Below are 23,880 nucleotides of genomic sequence, written 5' to 3'. Positions count from 1 at the left end.
TTCCCTTGTTGGTTTGCTTTGGCTACAATTCCATTCTTCAGTCAAAATCCCCGCTCTGTTCTTCTGCTTCTAAATTCTAATGAAGTTAAATGTAAGAGGTTAAATAAAATATTAAGGAATTTGTTCTCTTAATCAGGAGGGTACATATATGGGAAGACAAATTAGACACTTCATCAAAAAGAAAAAGTTGTAAGCAGTTAGCACTTTGCCAAATTCTGTTAAAAAACATGCTTTAAGGACATATTAATTAAATCACTTAATGAAAGCCGTTTATTTATTGCTGTTTAATTACATAATTCCAGCTTTGGTAGGTCACTAGAGGTACGGCATCTTTCACTTTTTGTGTATTGTAGTTCACATTTACAGTCCCTAGTGAACCTGTGGTGGATTTCGACACTTGTGACTGTCGGTGAGTGGAGGCTGTATATAAAGCCAGGTATATGGGTTCCATTAATTTGCAGTCATCAGAGGCTCGGATCTGAGTGCCGTGTTCAAGCTGGGAATGAGGCTCTGTTGCTTCGTTTGTGGTAGCAGATGCTTGGAATAAACCAGTAGTAAAAGCATTTCTTCCTCTTGGTGGGTTATAGATCTTTGCATTTCAACTTTCCCTTCAACCCCAAGAAAGTTTTGGGTCTTTTTTTTTTTTTTTTTTTTCTCAAGAATGGCAACCAACTCGGTTTCCAAGGTTTCAATGTTGGTTTTGGGACTATTTTGGTTTCTGGGTATTCAGCTTGTTCAATGTAGTGTGACATATGATAGGAAGGCTATTTTGATTAATGGGCAGAGAAGACTACTCTTCTCTGGTTCCATACATTACCCAAGAAGCACTCCTGAGGTACACATTTCTCCTTCCCTTTTTTTGGTTTTTTGGTGGGAATGTTTGAGGTTTTCTTTCTGATTTCTTGAGAAATGAAATGTGTGTAGATGTGGGAAGATCTGATACAGAAAGCAAAAGAAGGTGGTCTTGATGTTGTTGAAACCTATGTGTTTTGGAATGTCCATGAACCTTCCCCTGGCAATGTACTGTAACTACTCTATCTAAGCTTCATCCCATTGCATTTCTTTGTTTGTTTTGCTTCTCATATCTGCTTTCGCACAAACTTCTCTCAAGGAATTTTTTGTTTTAATTCTCATTTTGCTTGTCCTCTATGCTTTCAGTATAATTTTGAAGGGAGATATGATCTGGTGAGGTTCATAAAGACCATTCAAAAAGCTGGACTCTATGCAAATCTACGCATTGGACCTTATGTTTGTGCGGAGTGGAACTTTGGGTACCCCTTCCTTATATGATCTCCACATCTCTCTTTCTCTCTCTCTCTCTCTCTTTCCACAATTAAAATGAATCGTTTCGTTAACTTCTCATCTTCCATTTTTTTTAGGGGGGTTTTCACAAGTATAAGCTTGATTTTGCAGCAACATTTTCCTTTGTTTTAATCTCTAACTTTTCCTGCAGAGGGTTTCCTGTTTGGCTGAAGTATGTCCCAGGCATTAGCTTCAGAACAGACAATGAACCTTTCAAGGTATTTTCATATGCATGCCTCTTTAATCTATATGCTAAAGCTAAAATGAAGGGGAAAAGCAGTGCTTTCAATAGCAATGGGATTGTTTTGTTTGGTTTGCCCAAATTTTATGGAAAAATCCGCTAAGTCGCTCTTGCTGTTTCAGAGAGCAATGCAGGGATTTACAGAAAAAATTGTGGGGTTGATGAAAAGTGAAAACTTGTTTGAGTCCCAAGGTGGCCCCATCATTCTCTCCCAGGTACTAACATCTAGTTAGATAATCTACTGGGGATAAAAAGTTGTAGTTTCTTCTTCTTCTTCTGAAGTATAGCTCTAATTCAAGCGAATAATTGAAGTTATGGAACTACATAATCGGATTTTGATCTTGTAGATTGAGAATGAATATGGAGTACAAAGCAAGTTATTTGGGGCTGCTGGGCAAAATTATATGACTTGGGCAGCAAAGATGGCTGTAGGACTCGGAACTGGTGTCCCATGGGTGATGTGCAAGGAAGAGGATGCCCCAGATCCAGTGGTTAGCACTTCTCTTCACTATATTACTTAAATTTTGAAATGGAGTTCAGGGTTGTTATAGCTTGCCTGAGAAACTCTGCTTTTGTCTGTGGCAGATCAATACATGCAATGGCTTTTATTGTGATGCATTCTCTCCCAATAAACCCTACAAACCTACAATGTGGACAGAGGCTTGGAGTGGCTGGTTTGTAACAGCCTTTCTCTTATCTCATTATAGTCATTCCATTTTTTGATTGTATGATAGGTTCTTATTTCTCTTGTTTGCCTTTGACAAACCTGAAGGTTTAATGAGTTTGGGGGTCCAATTCACCAGAGACCAGTTCAAGACTTGGCATTTGCTGTTGCTCGGTTCATTCAGAAAGGAGGATCGTTTATTAACTATTACATGGTTGGTTTTCCTTTTCTTTGACACAAGCATTACTTTGTTGTGAACTATTTACCTAAAAATTCTCATCTCTTCATGTGACAGTACCATGGAGGGACGAACTTTGGACGCACAGCAGGAGGACCTTTCATCACTACCAGCTATGACTATGACGCTCCAATAGATGAATATGGTGAGAATTGAATCTCACTTATTCTAAATTGTTTTCCAAAACATTTCAATGAAAAATACAGTCGATACAGATGCAAGAAACGAAAAGGAACAAGCTCATGACTGCAAAAGAGCCACCTTATCTTTTTACACATTAGAACTTGTGGATGTAATGTGGCTGTTTAAAAGAAAGGAAATATACAAAAATGGCTAAAATTATGTTCCCATGTTATCGATAATTGAAAGTATATACATTGACTTTGTTCAAAAACTATGATAGGCTTGATCAGGCAGCCAAAGTATGGTCATTTGAAGGAGCTTCATAAGGCGATAAAGATGTGCGAGAAAGCTTTAGTTTCAGCAGATCCAATTGTGACTTCATTAGGGAGCTCTCAACAGGTGTTTTATTCGTCATCCATAATTCTCATCTCTCACCTTCTAAGCTTAATCAGAGTTACTGAGGCTCGATCTTCAACATTTCTAGGCTTATGTTTACACATCAGAATCAGGAAATTGTGCAGCCTTTCTTTCAAATTATGACACAAATTCAGCTGTAAGAGTGATGTTCAATAACATGCACTATAATTTACCTCCATGGTCTATCAGTATCCTTCCTGATTGCAGAAACGTAGTTTTCAATACTGCTAAGGTTTGAAAAAATTTCCTTGCATTATAGTTTATTAGCAAGTGCCAAAAACTTCAGTAGACTCTGTTTCTGGCTCACCTTGATTTTATTTTCGACTTGTTTTCCAGGTTGGAGTTCAAACATCACAACTGGAAATGATTCCAACAAACTCTCCAATGCTCTTATGGGAAAGCTACAATGAAGACATTTCGGCTGAAGATGATAGTACAACAATGACTGCTTCTGGTCTACTGGAGCAGATAAATGTTACCAAAGACACTAGTGATTACCTGTGGTATATTACTAGGTGAGACCAATTCTTCCTTGACTAACGGTGCCGGTCAGCTCTTGCTTGCTTACAATTAGATAACGATTGACTCTGCATTTTATCTTTCTCTATCTAAATCATAACATTATCTGATCTTCCAAAAAGCCTAGAAGCATTATTGGAAAAGAAATAGTGTCAAATAGACTTATCTTTGGTAAAATAGAAATGTCGAAAGTTTGGTTAGGCTACTTTGAAAGATTTGCCTTGAGAGCTTAGCTCATGTTATCTGATGGCATTGGAGCTGGAGTGCACTTGGTTAGTGATTTGAAAACAAGCAATTCTATGAAAAAGAAATTTGTATTTCATGTCTTTAGTGGTTTTGAATGTTTTGATAGCAGATTTAGAAACAAATTGGACCCTAAAGGCCTAAACAATTATTCAAAATGTGTTTAGCAAAGTTGTAACTACAACTAAGTATTAGGTTGAATCTCTACTATTAGTAATTAATTAATGAATATGTTTTATGTCATAGATTCTGTATAATTATATACAATATCATCTTATTTATATTATATTATACATATTTTAGTTTAACAAAATTGAAATGAGTTTATAACATGAAATACTATAATTTTTAATGTAATTTTGCTTCTTAAAATTTCAAATTTAAAATCTAGATACATTGAAAACATAAAAATATTGTTTTAAGACTTTCTATTATTTGGATTACACTATCTAAAAATGATTCTATGAAACAAATCTGTCAAATGGATATCTCTCAAATCCATTCGACTCAAAATCTGAAAACATAAAACAAAATTCAAAATTGCATACTAAACAGGCAATACATTCTCTTTTCATCCCTCCAGTGTAGATATTGGCTCAACAGAATCCTTCCTGCATGGTGGAGAACTCCCCACATTGATCATTCAGTCAACTGGCCATGCTGTGCATATCTTTATTAATGGGAGGCTTTCAGGTGCAATACTATCTCATTCTTTTTTATGTCTCCTCATCAAGAAAGCAAGAAGTTTAATAAATTTTGGTTGGTTATCAGGTTCTGCTTTTGGGTCAAGAGAAAATCGAAGATTCACTTATACTGGCAAAGTCGATTTTCATGCTGGACGAAACACAATTGCACTCCTGAGTGTTGCTGTGGGACTGCCAGTGAGTTTTATTCCTGCCTTTTACCTCTGATTGTTCATTTCAATTGCTCTTGAAATAAGTCTCGAAGAGAGTCCTGACCTGCAGTGTTTTATTTTTACTAAATTATAAAAGACACGATTCCTCTTCATCACTCCCCCAAGATGGGTGGAGTGATTTTTACAAGTCACTCCACAAATTTCAAAAAAGAGTATTGAAAACAAAAATTTGAAAACCGCTATCAAAGTAATTATCAAAATGGCCCCTTAACTTCTAATATGTTTTTTGGTTTTCCCCCCTATTTGTGGCTGATGTCACATTTTGAATTGTTGTTATTGAAGAATGTTGGGGGACACTTTGAGACATGGAACACCGGAATCTTAGGTCCAGTTGCTCTTCATGGACTAGATCAAGGAAAATGGGACTTATCCTGGTCGAAATGGACTTACAAGGTTTGATCATTCAACTCCAAGATTCTTGAATGTTATAATTTCATCTGCGACAAAGCTTTTCTCACTCCTAACTCCTCTAAAATAGGTCGGGCTGAAAGGAGAAGCCATGAATCTTGTATCTCCAAATGGTATATCTTCAGTAGAATGGATGGAAGGATCATTGGCTTCAGAAGCACCGCAACCACTGACTTGGCACAAGGTACTTCCTGACTCCAAATTCAACATAACTTTACAATGAAAAATGAGATGACCCTTAAAAGTATGAACCTCATCTTTTACTTGCAGAGTAACTTTGATGCACCTGAAGGGGATGAACCATTGGCTATAGACATGCGAGGAATGGGGAAGGGTCAAATATGGATTAATGGAGTGAGTATTGGAAGATACTGGACTGCCTATGCTACTGGTAACTGTGATAAATGCAATTATGCTGGAACCTTTAGACCTCCCAAGTGTCAGCAAGGCTGTGGCCAGCCAACACAAAGATGGTAACTTCTTCACACTAGGGAAGTTCATCAATGCTGAAGAATGAGTTTCTTTTACATAACCTAACTATATTTCATTTTCAGGTACCATGTGCCTCGTGCTTGGTTGAAGCCAAAAGACAATCTGTTAGTAGTCTTTGAGGAACTCGGAGGGAATCCCACAAGCATCAGCTTGGTGAAGAGATCAGTGACTAGTGTCTGTGCCGATGTCTCAGAATACCATCCAACTCTTAAGAACTGGCATATCGAAAGCTATGGAAAGTCAGAGGATTTACATAGACCCAAAGTTCATCTCAAGTGTTCTGCAGGTTATTCCATAACTTCCATCAAATTTGCAAGTTTTGGAACTCCATTAGGAACCTGTGGGAGCTACCAGCAAGGAACTTGCCACGCTCCTATGTCATACGACATTCTAAAGAAGGTAAGAAATTTTGTTTTTCTTCTTTCACTGTGTATATAAATCCCCACTCATATTGTCATCTCTTTCTACAGAGGTGCATAGGGAAACAAAGATGTGCTGTTACCATATCCAATACTAACTTTGGGCAAGATCCATGTCCAAATGTGTTGAAGCGACTATCAGTTGAAGTTGTATGTGGTCCAGCGACTACAGCTGCAGAACCCAACTGGAGGGGTTGATTGGGTTGGTTGAAAAGAGGAGATTTAGCTGTCTATAAAAAGTTGCATGATTCAATGACTTGAACTGCCAACTACCAGCAATGATAGATATAGAAGAAGTACGTTTTCGAGTTGTATCTGATGATTTGGTTTTCATATTGAGCGAGTTTTTCGTTAAGGGTGCGTGTGGTGCCAAAGGCAATAGGTTTTTAGAGGTATAGGTGGTAGAGTTTGTAAATGCCGGGGTTCTGCAATCTAGGCCCTGAGGTGAATTTCAATTCCCATTCCTGGCATTTTAACTGGAAATGGGTTTTGGGAAAGAGAGTTAATTTATATTCTGTAATTTATTTCAGCTTGTTATTTTGGGGAAAAATCAAACCCAAATTTAGGATATTGTTGTCTGTGACCTCGTGTGACTAGTGCCTTATGCAATACAAGGCCAGTTTGAAGCAAAAAAATTGTTGACATTCTACCTTCTAAATGACCCTTTTTCTAGATCTCTATTTCCTTTTTGTTTGAGTGGAACAGAACTTTTATGTATAGAATATGAAATTCCTTTCTTGTGGTAAAGCAGCAGCCATTGTACTGGATGATAAGATCCAAACATTCGGATTCCTCCAGTTATGGAGCAGGGTATATAATTTCATTCCAAAATGCACGACACTAAAGTCTAATCGAATATTAATAAGGGTGCAAGTTCAGAATTATATATAACATACATTAAGCAAATCTTCCTCCTAAAGAATCGATTTCTTTTCCTTATGGAGAAAATTGAATATCAGATTCCCAAGTCCCAATTATACTAATGCAACAATAATATTGTTTTTACAACTTAAAGAAAGAAGAAAAGACAAACAATATAAACCACTTCAAAAGGGAGAATATACCATGTTCTAACAACAAAGCGAGCGGATAGAAATTGATAATCAAGTATAGAAAATGATAGCGAGTTCATAGTGTAATAAAGTTGTTTATCGTTGGTGGGAATATCAGGCAGAAGCAGTAGCAGCCATGTGCTTCAATATTCTCTGGTGCAGTTCTTCCTTCTTAGCTCCAACCACCCTGTCCACAATGCTTCCCTCTTTCAGGAACATAAAAGTAGGCATTGCCTCCACCCCCCAGTCTTTTGCCACCGACTGCATCAATCAACACAATTTAACAAAAGTCACATACAAGGGTTGGAACTTCTAACCTCTTGGTCGATGATATATGTTTAAACCAATTGAGCTATATTGCAAGACCAAGTGAGAGATTTGTAAATGGCGATTTATAGTACCTCCAGATCATCCACATCAACCTTGAGAAATGTGACACTAGGAAATTTCTGAGCAAGTTCGTCTACAAACGGTGCAATAAATCGACATGGACCGCACCATGATGCAGTGAAATCCACAACTATCTGCATCAGTTTTAGGACTCATGAACAAGTATTGTACGTTCAAATGTCAAGAACTCAATAATCGGTAGTCATTATTAGCTATATGAAATTTGGTTCTATTCTCGTGAGAAAATGATTGGTAGTGAAATTTAGTCAAGGAATGGATTGGGATTGGCTTTGTATAATCATATCAATCTACTAATATATAATATATATAATATTAAAGATGGTATCCCATTTGTTTGGTCAGGAAAGCAATTAAGTGGGAGACAAAAATGGTATTGATTGTTTGAATAAAGAAAAGGAAGCACGAAAGATTCGAAACATTTCACACTTTGATTACTACTTTTTTCTACCATACCACAAAAGCAAAGAAAAAGAAAGGAAAAGTTTCTCGAGCATATCATATCAATATCATTTTGAAATACACACAACACAAGAGAGTGGTGGTTCGGATGATCAAATCAAGTAATGGCGATGCATTGAAAATCAATAAACATATTACTGAGGATCAAATCAAGTATTGGCGAAAACACAAAGCGATTGATCAAGGAAAAAAAAAAAACAGAATTGTGAAAGAATGGAAATTGAAAAGGTTATACCAGTTCTTGAGAGGCATTGCCCTTCTGAATTTGGTGGTTCCATGAATCAATGGTGGTACAGCGGATGACTCGTCCTTCAGCTGCTGCTGCCGCCATTTCTCGTTTCCGTCTCTACTCTCTTTTACGATTCTCTGATAAAACCGACACGCTCAACAGATTTTCAATACGCCCAGAATTTCTCCTTTAAATAAGCAAAGAGAAAATGCTTTTTTTACACAGAATTGGACCTTATTTTTTCATTAATCACGAATTTGCCACCTCAATTAATGGACCGCTCTCCGAATCAAAATTCCATGCAACGTTTTCTCTTCCCGACGTTGTGTTTTCTTTTTTCTTTTTTCTTTTTCCTTTTGGAGTATGCGTGAAAGTTTCATTTTCAATTGTTCCACGTTTGCAAATTACAATTCACAAACGCCTACAAATTTCTTTTAAGCGTTTCTTATCATTATAATCGAACCGTATTTTGTCTTGTCGCATACATGATATTAAATAACACTAATGAAAGTACTTGCATTAGCGTAGTGTTAAGTCAAGTACACAAAGATTTTGAAAAACCAGATTTAAAGATAATTTTGGGTGAAAGTAAATGATGGAAAGCATACCATATCCATTGATTATAGGGATTTAAATACCCTCGAGATTACAACCATATTAGGTGCTTAGAGAATCATGGTGAATAACTTTCTTGTAACCACTTGCACTACTAACCACGATAAACAATTATAAATGAAGAATAACTGATACAAAGTAATATAAATTTACAGATAATAAAAGAAAAATCAACTATTGTGAAGCTTCTTAAAGAAACAGCCGCGTGGTTTATAAAAATTAGTGAGCTGCCTTTACAAGTACACTTCCATACTTGAGTTAATATAAGAAGTATTTAGCTTAGTGGTCACTAATTGATATCCCCTCTCAAATTGTCGAAATGAGAGACTATTTATATGGTTATTTCTCTTACTCATGTTTGGGTTACATGTAATGTTGATGATGGGTGTGGTCTTTAAGGTTGTAGAGTGTCAGTGTTGAGCTTGGCTTAGTTATTTTTTCTTTGATGCAATTTCTTCAGCTCGACTTGTAGACTCGAAATCTAAGGGTACAACTTTTTCCTTTTTAGGACACGCGGTATGTAGCCCCTATTTCACTTGGGCTTTGAGATTTATCTGAGACAACCCTCGACAATATATTTAAAGATTCAAAAACATCATTTAAATTAAGAAACATGCGTTTCACACTTTTTAAAGAGTATTTAATTTTTTATTATATATCAAGTCCAAGTTAGTGATATTCTTTTAACATTTTTTTTCATATCTCTAGGATTTATATAAATATAACAGAAATGTAGATACAATATGAAAATCCTATCAATTTTGGAAATTAGGAACCTTTTCTTGACCCTTAATATCAAATTCTAAAATTTTCATATCAATATGAGGTCAATCTAAAGAAAAGAATTAGGTTTGGATTACCTTTTCATCAAAGATTAAAAGATAAGTAGAAATAGTTTCTTAATTTAAATTTGAACGCTCTACAACCAAGTTGACCAGACCTACTTGAATGTTTTTAATATGCTCAAAAATTGCAAAGTTGTGATGAGACCTACCAAATAATTTCATTTATAAATAAATTAAAAGTTCAAAACCTACCGTACAATGTTCCCCTTCAATCCATAAAACCTACCATGCTTAACCAAAAAGACTTAAAAATCTATTTTACCCCTAACTCAAAATTTCATATTTAACTAAAATCCCAAATAAGACATATGTAAGTCTAAAATGAAAATACCAAAATAAAGTGTGCTTGCAAATAAAATAACACTAATGAACTTTAACAAACGTCAATCAATTTCATATTGTAGCATCATACTAAACTAATTATAAAGCTTCTTACTAGATTTTATCGTTTGATTCTTCTCAATTAAGTTGCTTTATGTTTGTATCTGGAAATTCAGAGTTAACTGTAGCTTTTTGGACCTTAAACATGTGATTGGTCTTGAGATAACTCAAAGATTTCATAGTTTATATCATCTTCATGTCAGACATTATACTGTTCAGTTACTCTTTTTTTAGAACTCAACTATATTTGAGATGGAGTAATCGAACCATTAGCTATTAGACATCAATGATATATATTTGAGAGTCGTGGTTAGGTTTTGAGTTTTTACCTTTTTTTTTATTTATTATAAAATGCATCAACTGGTCGAAATATATACTTCTCGTTGAATTTTAATGTAGTTAGTTGCTAAATAATTTTTCAAGCAAATATGCATGTTAGAGCTTAGAGTAATTTCTCTTTTTAATTTCAATAGAAGTGAGAATCATTGAGAGTTGAACCTTTTAAATTTTATTTAAATGTAATATTGTGATTAATGTGTCCATGTATATTATCTACTATTTTATCTTTTAGTTCTATTATTTTATTGGATCAATTAAGTAAAAGATAATTACAATTTAGTAAAGATAATTTCTTAATCAAACATTGTGATGGAAGGTGTTTATATAAAGATAAAACCTTAGGATTGGTCATCTCTCGTCCTCATGGAGTAGTTCTTTTTCTCCACATTAAGAAATCTAATTAAATTCTAAAGAAAGGCCAAGAGAGAGAAATATCTAACTAATGTTGAAATTCATCTAATTTTAAGATCTTGACATTTATTGTTTTATACAAAAATAAGGTTTTATTCTATAATCATGAAGTCAAAATGTAAATGTGGTATCAGAGTCTTGATTGAGAATTTGTGATTTTTTATTGATGTTTTAATGTATGATTGATTTTATTTTTTCACATTAAATAAACTATTGTTTGCCGGTGATTATGCTTTAATCTGTGAATTTGTAATTGCAAATCAATGGGAATTTTTATGTATTAAATTGTAAAATAGACTCGGTCTTTTCCGCCAGTAACAAACACAATGACCCAGAATTTTTCATAAAACCTTCAAATTGCATCACCTTTAATTTGATTGGTTTTGAGTTATGAAAAGTTGCTTAACTTTTAATAAATTTAATGGTATTATGTGTTAGGTTATTAAATTGAGCAACTATAGTTTTCCGATGAGAAGAGAAACTTTCCTGTTGTCGGCGACAATATTAAAAAGTTTTGCTGTTAAGTTTTTAATGCAAACCAATTATGAATAATTGAGATTTTTTTTATTGTTTCTGTACTCATATTCTCTTATTATTATTGTTTTCAATTCATATTAATTTTAAGTTGATTTAAGTTTATTCATGCTTTTGAGTTTGAATTTTGATATTGATGTTTCTATATTATACTTTTTAAATTTTATTATGTTTTAAGGAAATATATTATGCTTCGATTTATGTATTATGAATGTTATAGATAAAGTTCTTTTTATCCTTATAATTTAAATCACAATTTAGTTGTTGTATGAAGTTTTCGATAAAATTATTTGCAATATTAATAAAGTTTTGCAAATTTTATGATGTAAATTACTTGGATTATGTTTTTAATGATATATAAATAATTTGTATTAAAGTGGCCAAATTAGCAAGTTCTATATACATATCAAAATGAAAGTTAATTCATGAAAACAAGTAAGTTTTAAAAATTGAAGGAAAATTTTTATCTATGGGTAAAAAGAAAAAAAATAAAGACAATTAAAGATAATCATAAGATAATCACTATCAAGATTAGAGTTTTAAAATTCAAATTATATATTGCTCAACTTGAATTCAAATTTCTTAGATTAACGTAATGCAAGATTTAATTATGTTATCTATTAATGTTTATGTATTTTCATACGGTTAGATTATTCTATTAAGTTTAGAAGATAATAAATTATGCAAAATTCCATAAAGTTTGTTATAACAACTTATATATTTATTATCTTTTATGTGTTAGGTATATATCACCAGAATAATTTAAATTATGTATTTATTTGTGATTATTTTATTATGTTATCTATAGTCTAAATAATTTGCTAGTCTCCAAAGGTAAGTTCTACAGATATCAAATTAAAGTTAATTTAATAACTCATGTTTGAGATTGTTTTATAATTATGATATATCTATGTCATGGATAATTTGTTAGTCACCAAAGTGACCAAATTAGTAAGTCTTATAGATATTCTATTATGTTTTGCACATTATATTTGTGATTATTTTATTATGATATCTATATTATGAATAATTTGTTAGTACCAAAGTGACCAAATTAGTAAGTTAAGTCGAAATCAAATTAAAGTTAACTCAAATTACTTATGTTTATGTGATGCTAATGAAGGAGATGATATCATGAAACATTAAAGATATTATCATGAGTATATCAATTTTCATTATTATAAAACATTTTAAATTGCCTAAAGGTTGATTAGTAGTTTTATAGTTTTAAACTTTATTATGGCTAATTGAGATGTTTGGTTAGATATTTTTAGTATATCTAAAGATAACTAATATATTTAATTTGAAAATTTTGATTACCAATTATATGAAATTAAATTTAGCATCAATTGTGTATAAATGTTGTATGTTTGTTATATCTTCCAAAGAAGAACTTCAATATATTCTTAATGATTATTTAATGTTATTTGACATTATATATTTAAGTTTATTTCTCAAAGCAATAATATGTAAGCATATTTATTATGTATTTGCAAGTATATGTTTTTGTTTCTCTTCATTCGCAAGCTACATCTATAAAGTTTAATGGACTCATTTTCTCTGATTAGTTGCAACAAATCCAATTCCATCTCGGTATTTTGGATCTTGATTTGACACTCTTAAATGAGAAACCTGCGGCATTTACTATAATACTAGTGGTGTAGAGGAAAGATTTTTCTACAAACTTTGGAAAAGATCAAATAGATTGAGCCTAATGTTTATACGACTGACTGCAGAAAACAATATCAAACTCACAGTTATCTTATGGTCCTGTTTTTTATGATTTGTATATACATAAATAAATTGTGTAAATTAAACAAGACATTGTCTTTAATAAAGACACTTATTATTGGACCATTATTGTTTATCTTTATTATAGATCATGTTTGATGAAGAACTAAGTTTGTGATACATGGAATGGAGTACATTAATACAATGATGTACGATAACCATGATCCTTTAGTAGTTTCTTTGACTTGACATTGATATCATAATATGAAGATACCTTTTTTTTATCTTCTCTGCCCGTCATGTTTATAACCTTATGTGGCAAATAATGTCAATGGGCCAAGTGGGAGAATGTTAGATTTTATTTAAATTTAATATTAGTATTAATGTGACCCATGTATATGATCTACTATTTTATCTTTTAGGTCTATTATTTTATTGAGCCAATTAAGTAAAAGATAATTACTCAATCAAACATCCTAATGGGAGGTGTCTATATGAAACTTAGGGATTGGTCCTCTCTTAACTTCATTAAGTAGTTCTTTTTTCCTCATCAAGAAATCGAATTAAGTTATTTTCTCCTTCAAATCACTCATTTTTATCTATTTATCCAATTGAAAACTTTGTTAAAGTTTGATTCCATAAGCTAAGGACTTGATTCAAGAGCAAAGTCAAGCTGGATTCCTTTCTTTACAGCCACAGCTTCAAGAAGTTGGTTAGTTGAATAGATCTTCGAAAATAATTTGTAGTAGCTACTCTTTTTTCTTTTAAGCTAAAAAACAAGTGGATTGGTGGATTCGAATTTTAGATTTTCATAATCTGGTGGGAGTTATTAGAAAAAAAATATTTTTCTAGAAAAGTCATTTTTTGTTTAAACTCTTTTTATAGTTTAAATCACACTTTGAAAGTGTTTCAAAAACTATTTTTAGTGATCGTAAAAAAAATTATTTTTAAAATTAAACACTTAAAAAATTAATCCAAATAAACTTTTAATCAATAATATATATTATAGTTAGTTAAGTTATACTTTATGTTTTGTGGTAGCTATGATATAGTGTTTTTAGGATTTCAAATGATCATTCCATTGTTGAGATAATTTTTTTTACTATGTTGAATATAAATTTGACCGGCCTTATTAAACCTTCAAAATCAATCTCTATATGTTTGTTTATGAATAATAAAAAGAAAAATAAATCTAAAATTGAGTTAAAAGAAGTTGGACGGCAAAAAGGTGAAAATTGCGTTCATTAAGTTTGAAACAAAAAGAATGTCAAAATTTGCTTATAAATATAGTAAAATATTATTATTTAACAATAATAAATATTGATAGACATTTATTATGAGAGAATGATAACCAATTAACTATAATAAAAATAAAAATGTCGTTGATGATGTTTACTAAAAAAATTGAAGCACTTTGAGGGACCAACACCAATTTGGAAATAAGGAGTAACTTAATTCTATTCTAAATACTCATCGATTTCATTTTCATACTCATTTGCTAACCTCATTAACATTTCTTTTTTCTTTTTCAAAGACACATTCCTTATTTTGTAGGCTATATAACTTTTAAATTACATTATTTTACCTTCTTTCATCTATAAATAAATGACACTCACATTTAATATTGTAATTCAATAAATAAAAGTGTGAGGGTCATTTATTTATAGCTGAAAGAATTAAAATAAACCTTCATCTAATCGAATTAAAATAAACAAACCTTGAGATGAAAAACCTTCATCTAATTCAAATTAAGGTTTTTCATCTAATCCTATAAGTGATAGAGTTAGAGATTTTGCAGATGATACAATAGGAGAGACGGAGGTAAATGAGAATAAAATGTTAAAAGTACGACCAATGATGTTAATACAAGTGAAACTTATACTCAAGGGAGAGAGAAAATGAGAAAAAAAATGGTTCAGGTGTTGGGTCATCTAAGATGTCAAATAAATTAGATCGTCTTTATGATGTTATTGAGTACAAAAGAAGAGATTTACCGAGTTGCAATATTCTTGAAGTAATGGATACTTTAACGAGCTTTCCTGAGATTGTAGAAGGTGACGAGTTGTATATGAAGGCGACTCAAGTTTTTACCAGAAGAGAAAATAGAGAAATGTTTGTTGCTATAAAGAAGTCCAAGACAAAAATTAAATTCTTAAGCAAAAAAAGTTTTGCATTGATACTTTTTGGTGTTTGGGTCTTTTAGATGTGAATTTCTAGTCTTCTTTAGATCAAGACTTTAATTTTCTTTTGTTGTTTATTTTTCTTGAACTATTGAAATTGTTTATTGTTTAGAAATGTCATCTAATATGATTGAAAGACATTTATGGTTAATTGTGTGTGTGTGTGTGTGTTTCTGTTAACAAAAATGTCAATTGATATAATTGATAATGATGATACTAATAACTCTTTAGACAATAGTGACGATGAAGAATTTGACCATTTAATTAAAATTGGATGTACAATGGTTATGAGTCATTTTGAAAAACATGTTGACAAAGAACCATATAGGACTTCGTTTCACACAAGTTTCAAGTTTGTTCCAGAAGTTTTAAATGGGCATGATGTTAGGTGTCATCAACAATTTAGGATGGAAAAACATGTGTTTACTCAATTATTAATGACACTTAATCAAAATTATGGCCTCAAAAGTATTTCAGATATGCCAACAGAAGAAGGTTTAGTCATGTTCCTTATCACATTAGGGCATGGGTTATCCAATAGAATGATTCAAGCAAGGTTTCAACACTCGGGCGAAACTGTTTCTAGATGGTTTAGTTTGGTATTAGACGTTGTTTGTCGTTTGGTAGTGGACATCATTAAACCAAGTGATCCGCAATTTCGAGCAACTTCAAGTAAAATTAGAAGTGAGAAGTGATGATCGATATTGGTCGTACTTTAAAAATTGCATAGGAGTAATTGATGACACCCATATATGTGATACCCTTACCCATACATAATTCCTTAAAAGGTAGGAAGTAGCCTAGAATACAAGCCTTGGAGGGGAAGTTTGGCTAAGTCCATAAACTATGCCTTGGAGTTAAGAATAGTTGATGGGAACCCAAGCTGAAAATTTAGAGGGTAGAATTTTGGCTAAGTGTCTGAACCATGCTTTAGAGGAAGCATTGGCACTCAGAAAAATTTCTAAGTGTTGGGACCATGTGGTTACGAGTGAAGCATGCATTGGTCTAGATAAGGAGGAGAGTTTAGCTAACTGTTAAGAAATTCAAGAGTTGGAAGTATCGTCGGTTGAGACCAGAAATTTGGCTAAGTAACAAGACTATGCTTTGAACCTAGAATTGACTTGAAAATGGAAGATTTCAAATTGGCTAAGTGTTAGGGGACAAGGTAAACGTCTAGGCCAAGGAAGAAGGAGGAAATTGGACTAAGTGGTAAGTATGAAATGAGTCATCTCAGAGTTAGAAGCACAATTGGAAATGGTAAGGACCTTGGACGCAACCTTAGGATAGAAATGCTCGATTGGATGCATGTTAGGGCAACTTTAGCAACTCTGGATAGGTCAAACACCTAGGGGGGAGAAATGATTAAGTGTTGGACAATCATACTTTGATCTAGACACAATCAAGTGAGAAGATTAGGGTTGGACGCATGGTAATAAAGTAAGGAACACATAAAGGTCCAAGCTGGAAATTTGGCTAAGTGTTGAAAAGCATATGATCTAATCAGAAGTTAGAACCCTAGAGTTTGAAGGTTAGACGCCCATGGAGTATGTTGGATGCATGGGGGGATAAATAAAGGCCGATTTAAACCTAAGGAAAGGAAGATTAGAGCTTGAGGTAATCATGGAAGAGGAAGCTACAACAAGAACCCTAAGAGAAACAAGGAAAATGCATGCCTTGAGGATATAGCATGCTTGGACGCCTAAGTGAGGGAGTTGGGCGTTTTGGGAAGCACTCAAGAAAGTCTATATCTCAAAGGATTGGTCTTGGAAACATAAACACAATTAGGTAGGCGTTGAACTTCACCTTGGACGCATGATAGAAAAGTTAGAAGTTTTTAAACACATTTAAGGAGCTAGACGTTAGAGTGGAGCTAAGTAGGGTTGATGTTGAAGGAACTCGTATGAGAGAACCTTGAGTGGAAGTGAATCGACCAAATTCCATAATTTATTAAATACAAAGTTTACAGTAAACAAACAACTAGATATGCATTTACAATTAAATTATAGCATGTTGTGCAATAAAAAAGGTTTCAATAATTTCACCTTTGAAGACCTTTTTCTTCATGAAGTTCCCTCGAACTGATCACGAACTTCTTGAAGACCTTCCTCAAGATAACCTCGAACAAAACCCGGACACAACCACAATGAAACCTTAGTATTCTCAGGGTGAGAACCCAGAAGTGGTGGGCTCTAACTATTTTGGTTAAGAGGGAAAGGTTAATGTGTATGAGGAAGAAGATTGAGAACTCTTACAACTCAAAACAAAGTATAGAACCCTTCTGTCCCTTTTCACTCAATCGTTCAACAGAAACAGTAACGTCAAGAACAAAGAAAAAACAATTTTCTTTTTATTCTCTTTTTGTCAAATAGAATAACCTCCCCCACTAATGTAGAATAACCTTCCCCACTAATGTGAATGGAGAGAAAAGATGGAGAAGGGAGTTAATCAAAATAATAATAATAATAATAATAATAATATAAATATAAATATGATAACTAACTTATCATATTATATATATATATATATATACATATTATATTATATGTTATATCAAATATAACATATAACCTATAGTTTTAATATCGTATCACATACAATATAAACTATAGTTTCTTTTCTCTATTTTATGGCATTTAATATAAGTATTATTTATATTAAATTTAACATCTATGAATCTCATTCATAGAAAATATATTTGAATCTCATTCAAATATTTATTTCCTCCCATTAAGCTATAATGTATCAAATATATTATGACAATTATATCACATATAATTGAAATAACTTAATTATATTTAATTATATCATATATAATTAAATCCCTCTATTAATTTGAACAATTCAAATTAATCCAAAAACTGATTCTCAACTAAACCCTATTGAGCTACCAAGGGGACCTCATGGATTACACATACATTTTTGTGTCCATTGGATATAACCAATACGATAACCCTTCACAAATTGCTCGTATGTACAGTTGGACTAAATTACCGATTTGCCCCTATAGTTACATCTAACTTCTTAAGTATCACTGATCTCTCTAATGAACAGTAGATCATAGTCCTACTATGACTAAACCCCTCTCGAGCCAGGAGAAGGTGTGGTGTCACATTGTTTAAGACCCGGAATTAGCCCTTAAATGAGCAATTTATCTACTTACCCCTACCTCAGGGAATCAGTGAATTCCATCTTGTGTAGCTATGTTTCCAACTCCTCAATCAGACGAATGGTAGGCTTATTGAGTAGGTGATCTGGCCACTCTCACCCATACAAATCAAAGGACTACTCTCATAGGCAGGAGTTCACAAACTCACTTAGGATTCAGGTCATGTTACCTATGGTCATCATGGTGAAATGTAAGTCTATTTTGAATGGTGTTATATAATGAGACGAAACATTTCGTGGTCCGGTCTTACATAAACTCCTTTGTATAGAATATCCCAGCTCGCATGTCTAATACATGAATGATTAGGATCAAATCATTTGTAGCATTTTACAACAATTGTAACACCTACAAAATGGGTCATACTCATAGTGTCACCAGGATAAGGTACCCAGCCTTATCCATCTACTACAGACAACTTAGGTTATCACTTAAACATGATCCACTCGTATGTGTCCACATACATGTTTAAGTTACAAAGATAACCTTGGAAGTTATTTTATTGATTTGTGGTTAATGCAATAAAATATCACATATTTTATAGACAATGAATAAAATATCAAATATTTTATTAAATACATAAAGAGTTTGTTCAACAGTGTTTACAAACTATAGGACCCTACGAGATTTAAGGCATCAAACCTAATAAATATGTCTTCATCAAATGTAACCTTGGGAGTCTCAGCAAGATGTGGACAGTTTAGAACCAAGCTTGAAGCATGCAAAATGTGAGGAAGACACTTCAAGCAAGCACCAGGCATTGAACATGGTGAGAGTAGGATACATCAAGTAGCACGCAAGTAGGAGGTGGCTTGGGATGGATGTTGGCTTCACCTAGAGAGGACACTTCAACTCCATACAAGGTGGAGGTATCAGGCGTCTGAGACATGTGGGAGTGACAAGGAAGAGTTGCCAATGCCTATAAATACCTTGGAGCTCTCATTTCACTTCCATCATTCTGAGTTCTCTCAAAAGGATTTAGAAAAGAGAGAGTTGGAGAGAAAATTAGGGTTGGGGAAGTTTTGGGCGTTTAAGGTGAGATCTAGGCATTGAAGGAAGAATTCCAAGCGTTAGAGGAGGTATCCAAGAGTTGGGTTTGAACACTAGGTATTTTGAAGGTTGAACAAGCGCTGGTAAAGTTGGCCAGGTATCCAAACAAGCAGTCCAAGCACTGGGTAAGGAGATCTAGGCGACTAAGAAAGATGTTCACTTCTTAAAATATCCCATATACGTAGGTGGGACCATCCAACTGACAAACTGGGTGTAGAAAAGACAGCTTTGCGTCCAACAACTGTTCTTGCAATTTGGAGGTTTGATTTAGGTCTTTTGGAGTTGGTAAGCTAAGTTTAGGGGCAATAAGTTATTCCAAAAGTTATTTTAGCCCTAACTATGAGAGTATGAGCTGATTAATGATCTAGTATAGGCTCGAGAGTTCAGAAGGAACCGGGGGAAACCAAGGAACGTGCAAGGAGAAGAAGATTCCTACAATTAAACTATAAGTGGTATTCTTTTAAGGAATTTAAGAATATCCTTTAGATTCTATATTTATGTTATGAATGAATAGCCAGAACGAGAATGAGAATATATGACAGGGATGGTCAGGGGGTCAATTGATTTAGTTTTTGAGCCCATGGCAGAATCTCACAGAATGGTCGGGGGGGCAATAGGCCTAGTCCCTGAGCCTGTGGGAGGAACCTCATATGGAATGGTTAGAGAGCTGATGAGCCTAGATTCCGAGCCCATAAGAGAAGGATCTATGTGCACATGAGAGATATAATGGTTATAATAAGTATTAGCTTTAACTAACTACCGTGTGTGTAGGTAGGGCGGAGAACAGACTCGGTTGAGGTTAAGGTTTAAGTATTAATCTCGTAATGTGATATGCTTTTATTTGTTTGCGTTGAAAGAGGCTCTTTAAGTTGTTGTCACTCACTAAGCTTAAGGCTCATGTTCTTCTTTTATGTTTTCTTTTGCAGATAGCAGAAGAGTCCAGGTTGCTAAAAGATGAAGTCTGCCACGAGCTAGAATGTTATTAACTAAGTTGTATTCGGGATGTAAATATTTGTAAAACTCTAATGCAACTTGTATTAAGTAATGATTTTCAAATGAGATGTGTTTTTCAATCGTTTTCTTAAATTTCGACTTAAACTAAGAGAAGTTTCGGGCAATAGATATCTCAAACGGGTGGTGTCTGTTGTCCTCACACCTCATTTTGGGTTTCAAAGATGAACTCGGGAGGGGGTTGACAATATATCAGTTACCTCCTAAAGATAAACAAATACCATTTATTGGCAGAAAAGGTACTACTACCCAAAATGTTACGGTCGTATGTGATTTTAATATGTGCTTCACTTTTACTTGGGCTGGTTGGGAAGGTGATGTTCATGACTCACCTATCTTCATGGAAGCTTTACAAAGACCTCATTTAAATTTTCCTCATCCACCTAAAGGTTTGCTTTGAAAATTTTAATATTAAACTTCACATGGTTTAATTATTTTTTCTTTTAAAAAAATTACTATGCATTTTGTAAATAAATATTATCTTGTTGATGCTGGATATCTACAAATGAAAGGATATCTAGGCCCTTATAAAGGTGAAAAATATCATCTTCCTGATTTTCGTCTTGGGAGTCAACCAAGAGGTAAAAAAGAAATATTTAACCATAGACATTCATCTTTAAGATGTACAATCGAGAGGACATTTGGTGTTTGAAAAAATAGATGGTGAATGTTATGCCATATGCATAGTTTTCCTTTTGACAAACAAGTGAATATTGTTTTTACATCAATGACACTTTATAATTTTATAAGAACTCATTCTACAACTGACTTTGAGTTCAAGCCTTTTAACGATGATGAAGATTTGCTCACCTCAAGTGATGACCGAAACGAGTTGAATGTTGTTGAAGAAAGTGAAATTTCTTGTCATGGAAGGAAATGGAAGAGGAGTAGGAGAAAATTGCAAGACTTCTTATATCTCGCTAATGTTTTTATTATACGGTTTGTATTTTAATAGATAATATCTAGTTTTAATATTTTGTAATGATATAAACATTTCTAGATTGGATGAGATATATGTTTTGAATTTTCTTTTGTTTTTATTATGTGTATTTTTCTTATCTCACATATCAATCATGTATATAATAATTTAACAATAAAACAATGAAAAAATAAATTAATAAAATTAGATATTTATTATAAATAAAAGTCCAAATATAAAATACTTTTTAGTAATTTGGTAATTTTAAAATTACTTTTAGAACCAAACATAGTAATACAAAATCACTTTTATATATTTGAAAATCACTTTAAAAAGTTTGGAACCAAACATAAATTTGATTTGTTTAAAAATTAATGGTTCAAAAATCTCTTTTTATAAAATCACTACTCCAACTATCACTTCCAAACACAACCTAAGAGTTGTTGAAGTTCAAAGAAAATGGTGAAGAAAGAAAAAAAATGTCATTTTATCTTTCCTTTAGGTGTCTTAGAGAGATATCTAGTAATTTTATAATTGTTAACTTTCGTATACATTTTATCATTTATTATGAGTTAGGATGTTTATTTTTAGTAAAGATTTTGTGAAAAATTAAGTAGGCTTCAGATAATACATTATATTGTATCTAATTTTAATAAATGCGTTTTAATTTGAGTTTTCCTCTTTCATCAATATAGAGAAGATGACAAGTGTCAAGTGACGGATTATAACAAATTATCAAAGTTACATTAATATTTTAATAGATTATTCTTTTTTATGCATGTTTAGTCAAAGATATACTTATATATCTTAATTATTAAATTATATTTGAATATTTATAGGTTAGATGGAATAAAAAATGCACTCTTGTTGGGTTTTATGCTTTCAAAATAAAATTTAAATAATGAAATAAATAATAGTAAGTTGTTAAATTTATTTGTCATAATCTATTGAATTTTAACTATCTTATACTTTAATTTCACCCATGCTCCAAATTAAAGATCCATTTCACAACTGACTTTTAGTTTTTAAAGTTAAGTTTATAAATATTAAATTTATCTTTCCTGATTAAGTTTCCTGGTTTAGTGATTCACTTTTTAAATTGGTTCTAGATTTTAAAAGTTTATTTTTGTTTTAGAACAAATTATTAATTTAAATATTTTTTAAAAATAGATAAAAACTATATTATGGAAACAAATATACAGTTAAAAAACATAAATAAAAAATAATTGAGAGAATCCTAAATTTTTTATCATTAGTTAGAAACTTTCATTTGAGTTGTTGTTAGGTTATATCTTCACCTACTGGTTTAAGTTGTTGAATCAATTGATGATTTAAGATGGTATCAGAATATTTTGTCTACATTTTCACTAGTTGTTCTAAAAAAGATTATTTTTTTATCTAATATTTGATTTATTGGTTAATAATATGTATAAATAGTTTAATTAGTTGAGTTATATAGGCTGAAGTGGCCACCTTTATTTTAATAATTATTAGACCATAATCTATATTTTAATTTCAAAATGGAATCCATAAATATGTTTACAAAAACAATTAGAGTGAGCTTTTACATCAAATACTTTCAGGAAAAAAGTCTATGGAAATATTTTTTTCCTGCTTTCTTTTGATGATTATGACTACTAGCTACTAACTATTAAAGGGCTTTGTGATATTTGCAATTTAATGAATCTTATTACCCTTTTTTATTTTTTTGTCAACTTTTATATTCTGATTGAAAACTCATTATTTTAATTAATGATAGGAAACCACTTGCATAATATATGAATCTCATTATTTCATAAAAAATCATATCTTGAAAGAAAATGTAACAAATGACTCTATTCTGACTAAATAACGACAACAAACATTAGAGATTAATATAATGCATTCAACTAAAATATCATTACACTAAAAAATAAAATAAGAATGTAACATTCGCCGTCGAGTCCAACACCTTGAAAATATATACTTTTTTAATATATTATTCAACCATAGAGTAAATAAATATCCCTTTTAATCATAGAGGGCCACTTTGGATGGTTTATCAAGAGTGACCATTACTAGCCACACAAATGGGACTTTTCATGGACCAGCCACTGTGGGATCAGACTATTTCATTATTCATTTTGACCATTTCTCTTAAAGCTACTTTAATTCACACTACATGGTTAATTGGCATATATGCCTTTTACCAAAGTCATTCAACCAAAAAGAGACTTTCTTTTTCATATATAAAAAATTATGTTATTTTTTTCCAAATAGGGACCAACTTTCTTTAAACCATTTGTTTTAAATATCTTTATATTATATTATGTGGTTTTTATTAATTGAACATGTTTGCTAGATTTTCTTTAAATGCCATGTTATAAACATTTACTTCCAATTTCCACGTGTGTTTTCTATTAATAAATTGAATATGTAATACAATGTTGTTTGATTGGCTTAGATTGATGGCCGATGTGTCAAAATTTGACCTTTGACTTCATCGATATATATATATATCACAAAGGTAAGTGGATGCCGGATCTAGTTTTAAAAAGTTCCCAACTTTTTTCTAAACATTCATTATCT

The 23,880-nt window shown here is 32.2% G+C and overlaps 2 protein-coding genes and 2 pseudogenes across 3 annotated transcripts; 3 read left to right on the top strand and 1 right to left on the bottom strand.

Moving 5' to 3' along the window:
- The first annotated feature begins 378 nt into the window (after nt 1-378).
- LOC120073333 (beta-galactosidase 3) lies at nt 379-6,640 on the top strand. Of its 2 annotated transcripts, XM_039026112.2 has the most exons (19): nt 379-835; nt 925-1,020; nt 1,159-1,271; nt 1,454-1,520; nt 1,666-1,758; nt 1,891-2,034; nt 2,129-2,217; nt 2,316-2,421; nt 2,503-2,590; nt 2,849-2,967; nt 3,053-3,217; nt 3,322-3,500; nt 4,331-4,440; nt 4,519-4,628; nt 4,946-5,056; nt 5,142-5,255; nt 5,342-5,544; nt 5,626-5,962; nt 6,034-6,640. In XM_039026112.2, exons 1-19 carry the CDS (start codon nt 662-664, stop codon nt 6,178-6,180), a joined length of 2,565 nt encoding a protein of 854 aa, XP_038882040.1. In that variant the 5' UTR covers nt 379-661; the 3' UTR covers nt 6,181-6,640. The 2 variants fall into 2 exon arrangements, with proteins under 2 accessions (XP_038882040.1, XP_038882039.1); XM_039026111.2 differs by having other exon boundaries at nt 382-835; nt 4,331-4,628.
- Nucleotides 6,641-6,908: 268 nt separating this feature from the next.
- Nucleotides 6,909-8,739, bottom strand: TRX1 (thioredoxin H-type 1). Its single transcript, XM_039026114.2, has 3 exons — nt 8,140-8,739; nt 7,436-7,558; nt 6,909-7,295 (listed from the first exon to the last, which is right to left on the bottom strand). The coding sequence occupies exons 1-3, from the start codon at nt 8,233-8,235 to the stop codon at nt 7,149-7,151; spliced, it is 366 nt and encodes a 121-aa protein (XP_038882042.1). The 5' UTR covers nt 8,236-8,739; the 3' UTR covers nt 6,909-7,148.
- Nucleotides 8,740-15,354: 6,615 nt separating this feature from the next.
- Nucleotides 15,355-15,946, top strand: LOC150037093 (uncharacterized; annotated as a pseudogene).
- A 3,980-nt stretch (nt 15,947-19,926) lies between these two features.
- LOC150037092 (uncharacterized) lies at nt 19,927-21,317 on the top strand (annotated as a pseudogene).
- The last annotated feature ends 2,563 nt before the right edge of the window (nt 21,318-23,880 follow it).

The sequence above is a fragment of the Benincasa hispida genome, chromosome 3, assembly GCF_027475165.1.
Source record: "Benincasa hispida cultivar pf3 chromosome 3, pf3_genome.v1.1, whole genome shotgun sequence".
Taxonomy (NCBI): Eukaryota; Viridiplantae; Streptophyta; class Magnoliopsida; order Cucurbitales; family Cucurbitaceae; genus Benincasa; species Benincasa hispida.
The sequence above is the reverse complement of the archived record's forward strand: the minus strand, read 5'-3'. Positions and strand labels throughout refer to the sequence as shown.

Excerpts from the sequence above, each read along its gene's own strand:
- LOC120073333 (XM_039026111.2), top strand. The coding sequence starts at position 662 with ATGGCAACCAACTCGGTTTCCAAGGTTTCAATGTTGGTTTTGGGACTA. Across the intron at positions 3,218-3,321 it reads TAGTTTTCAATACTGCTAAG|GTTGGAGTTCAAACATCACA; the intron begins GTTTGAAAAAAT and ends CTTGTTTTCCAG. Across the intron at positions 5,545-5,625 it reads GGCCAGCCAACACAAAGATG|GTACCATGTGCCTCGTGCTT; the intron begins GTAACTTCTTCA and ends TTTCATTTTCAG.
- TRX1 (XM_039026114.2), bottom strand. The coding sequence starts at position 8,235 with ATGGCGGCAGCAGCAGCTGAAGGACGAGTCATCCGCTGTACCACCATT. Across the intron at positions 7,559-8,139 it reads GCAATGCCTCTCAAGAACTG|ATAGTTGTGGATTTCACTGC; the intron begins GTATAACCTTTT and ends AAACTGATGCAG. Across the intron at positions 7,296-7,435 it reads TTGATGTGGATGATCTGGAG|TCGGTGGCAAAAGACTGGGG; the intron begins GTACTATAAATC and ends TGATTGATGCAG.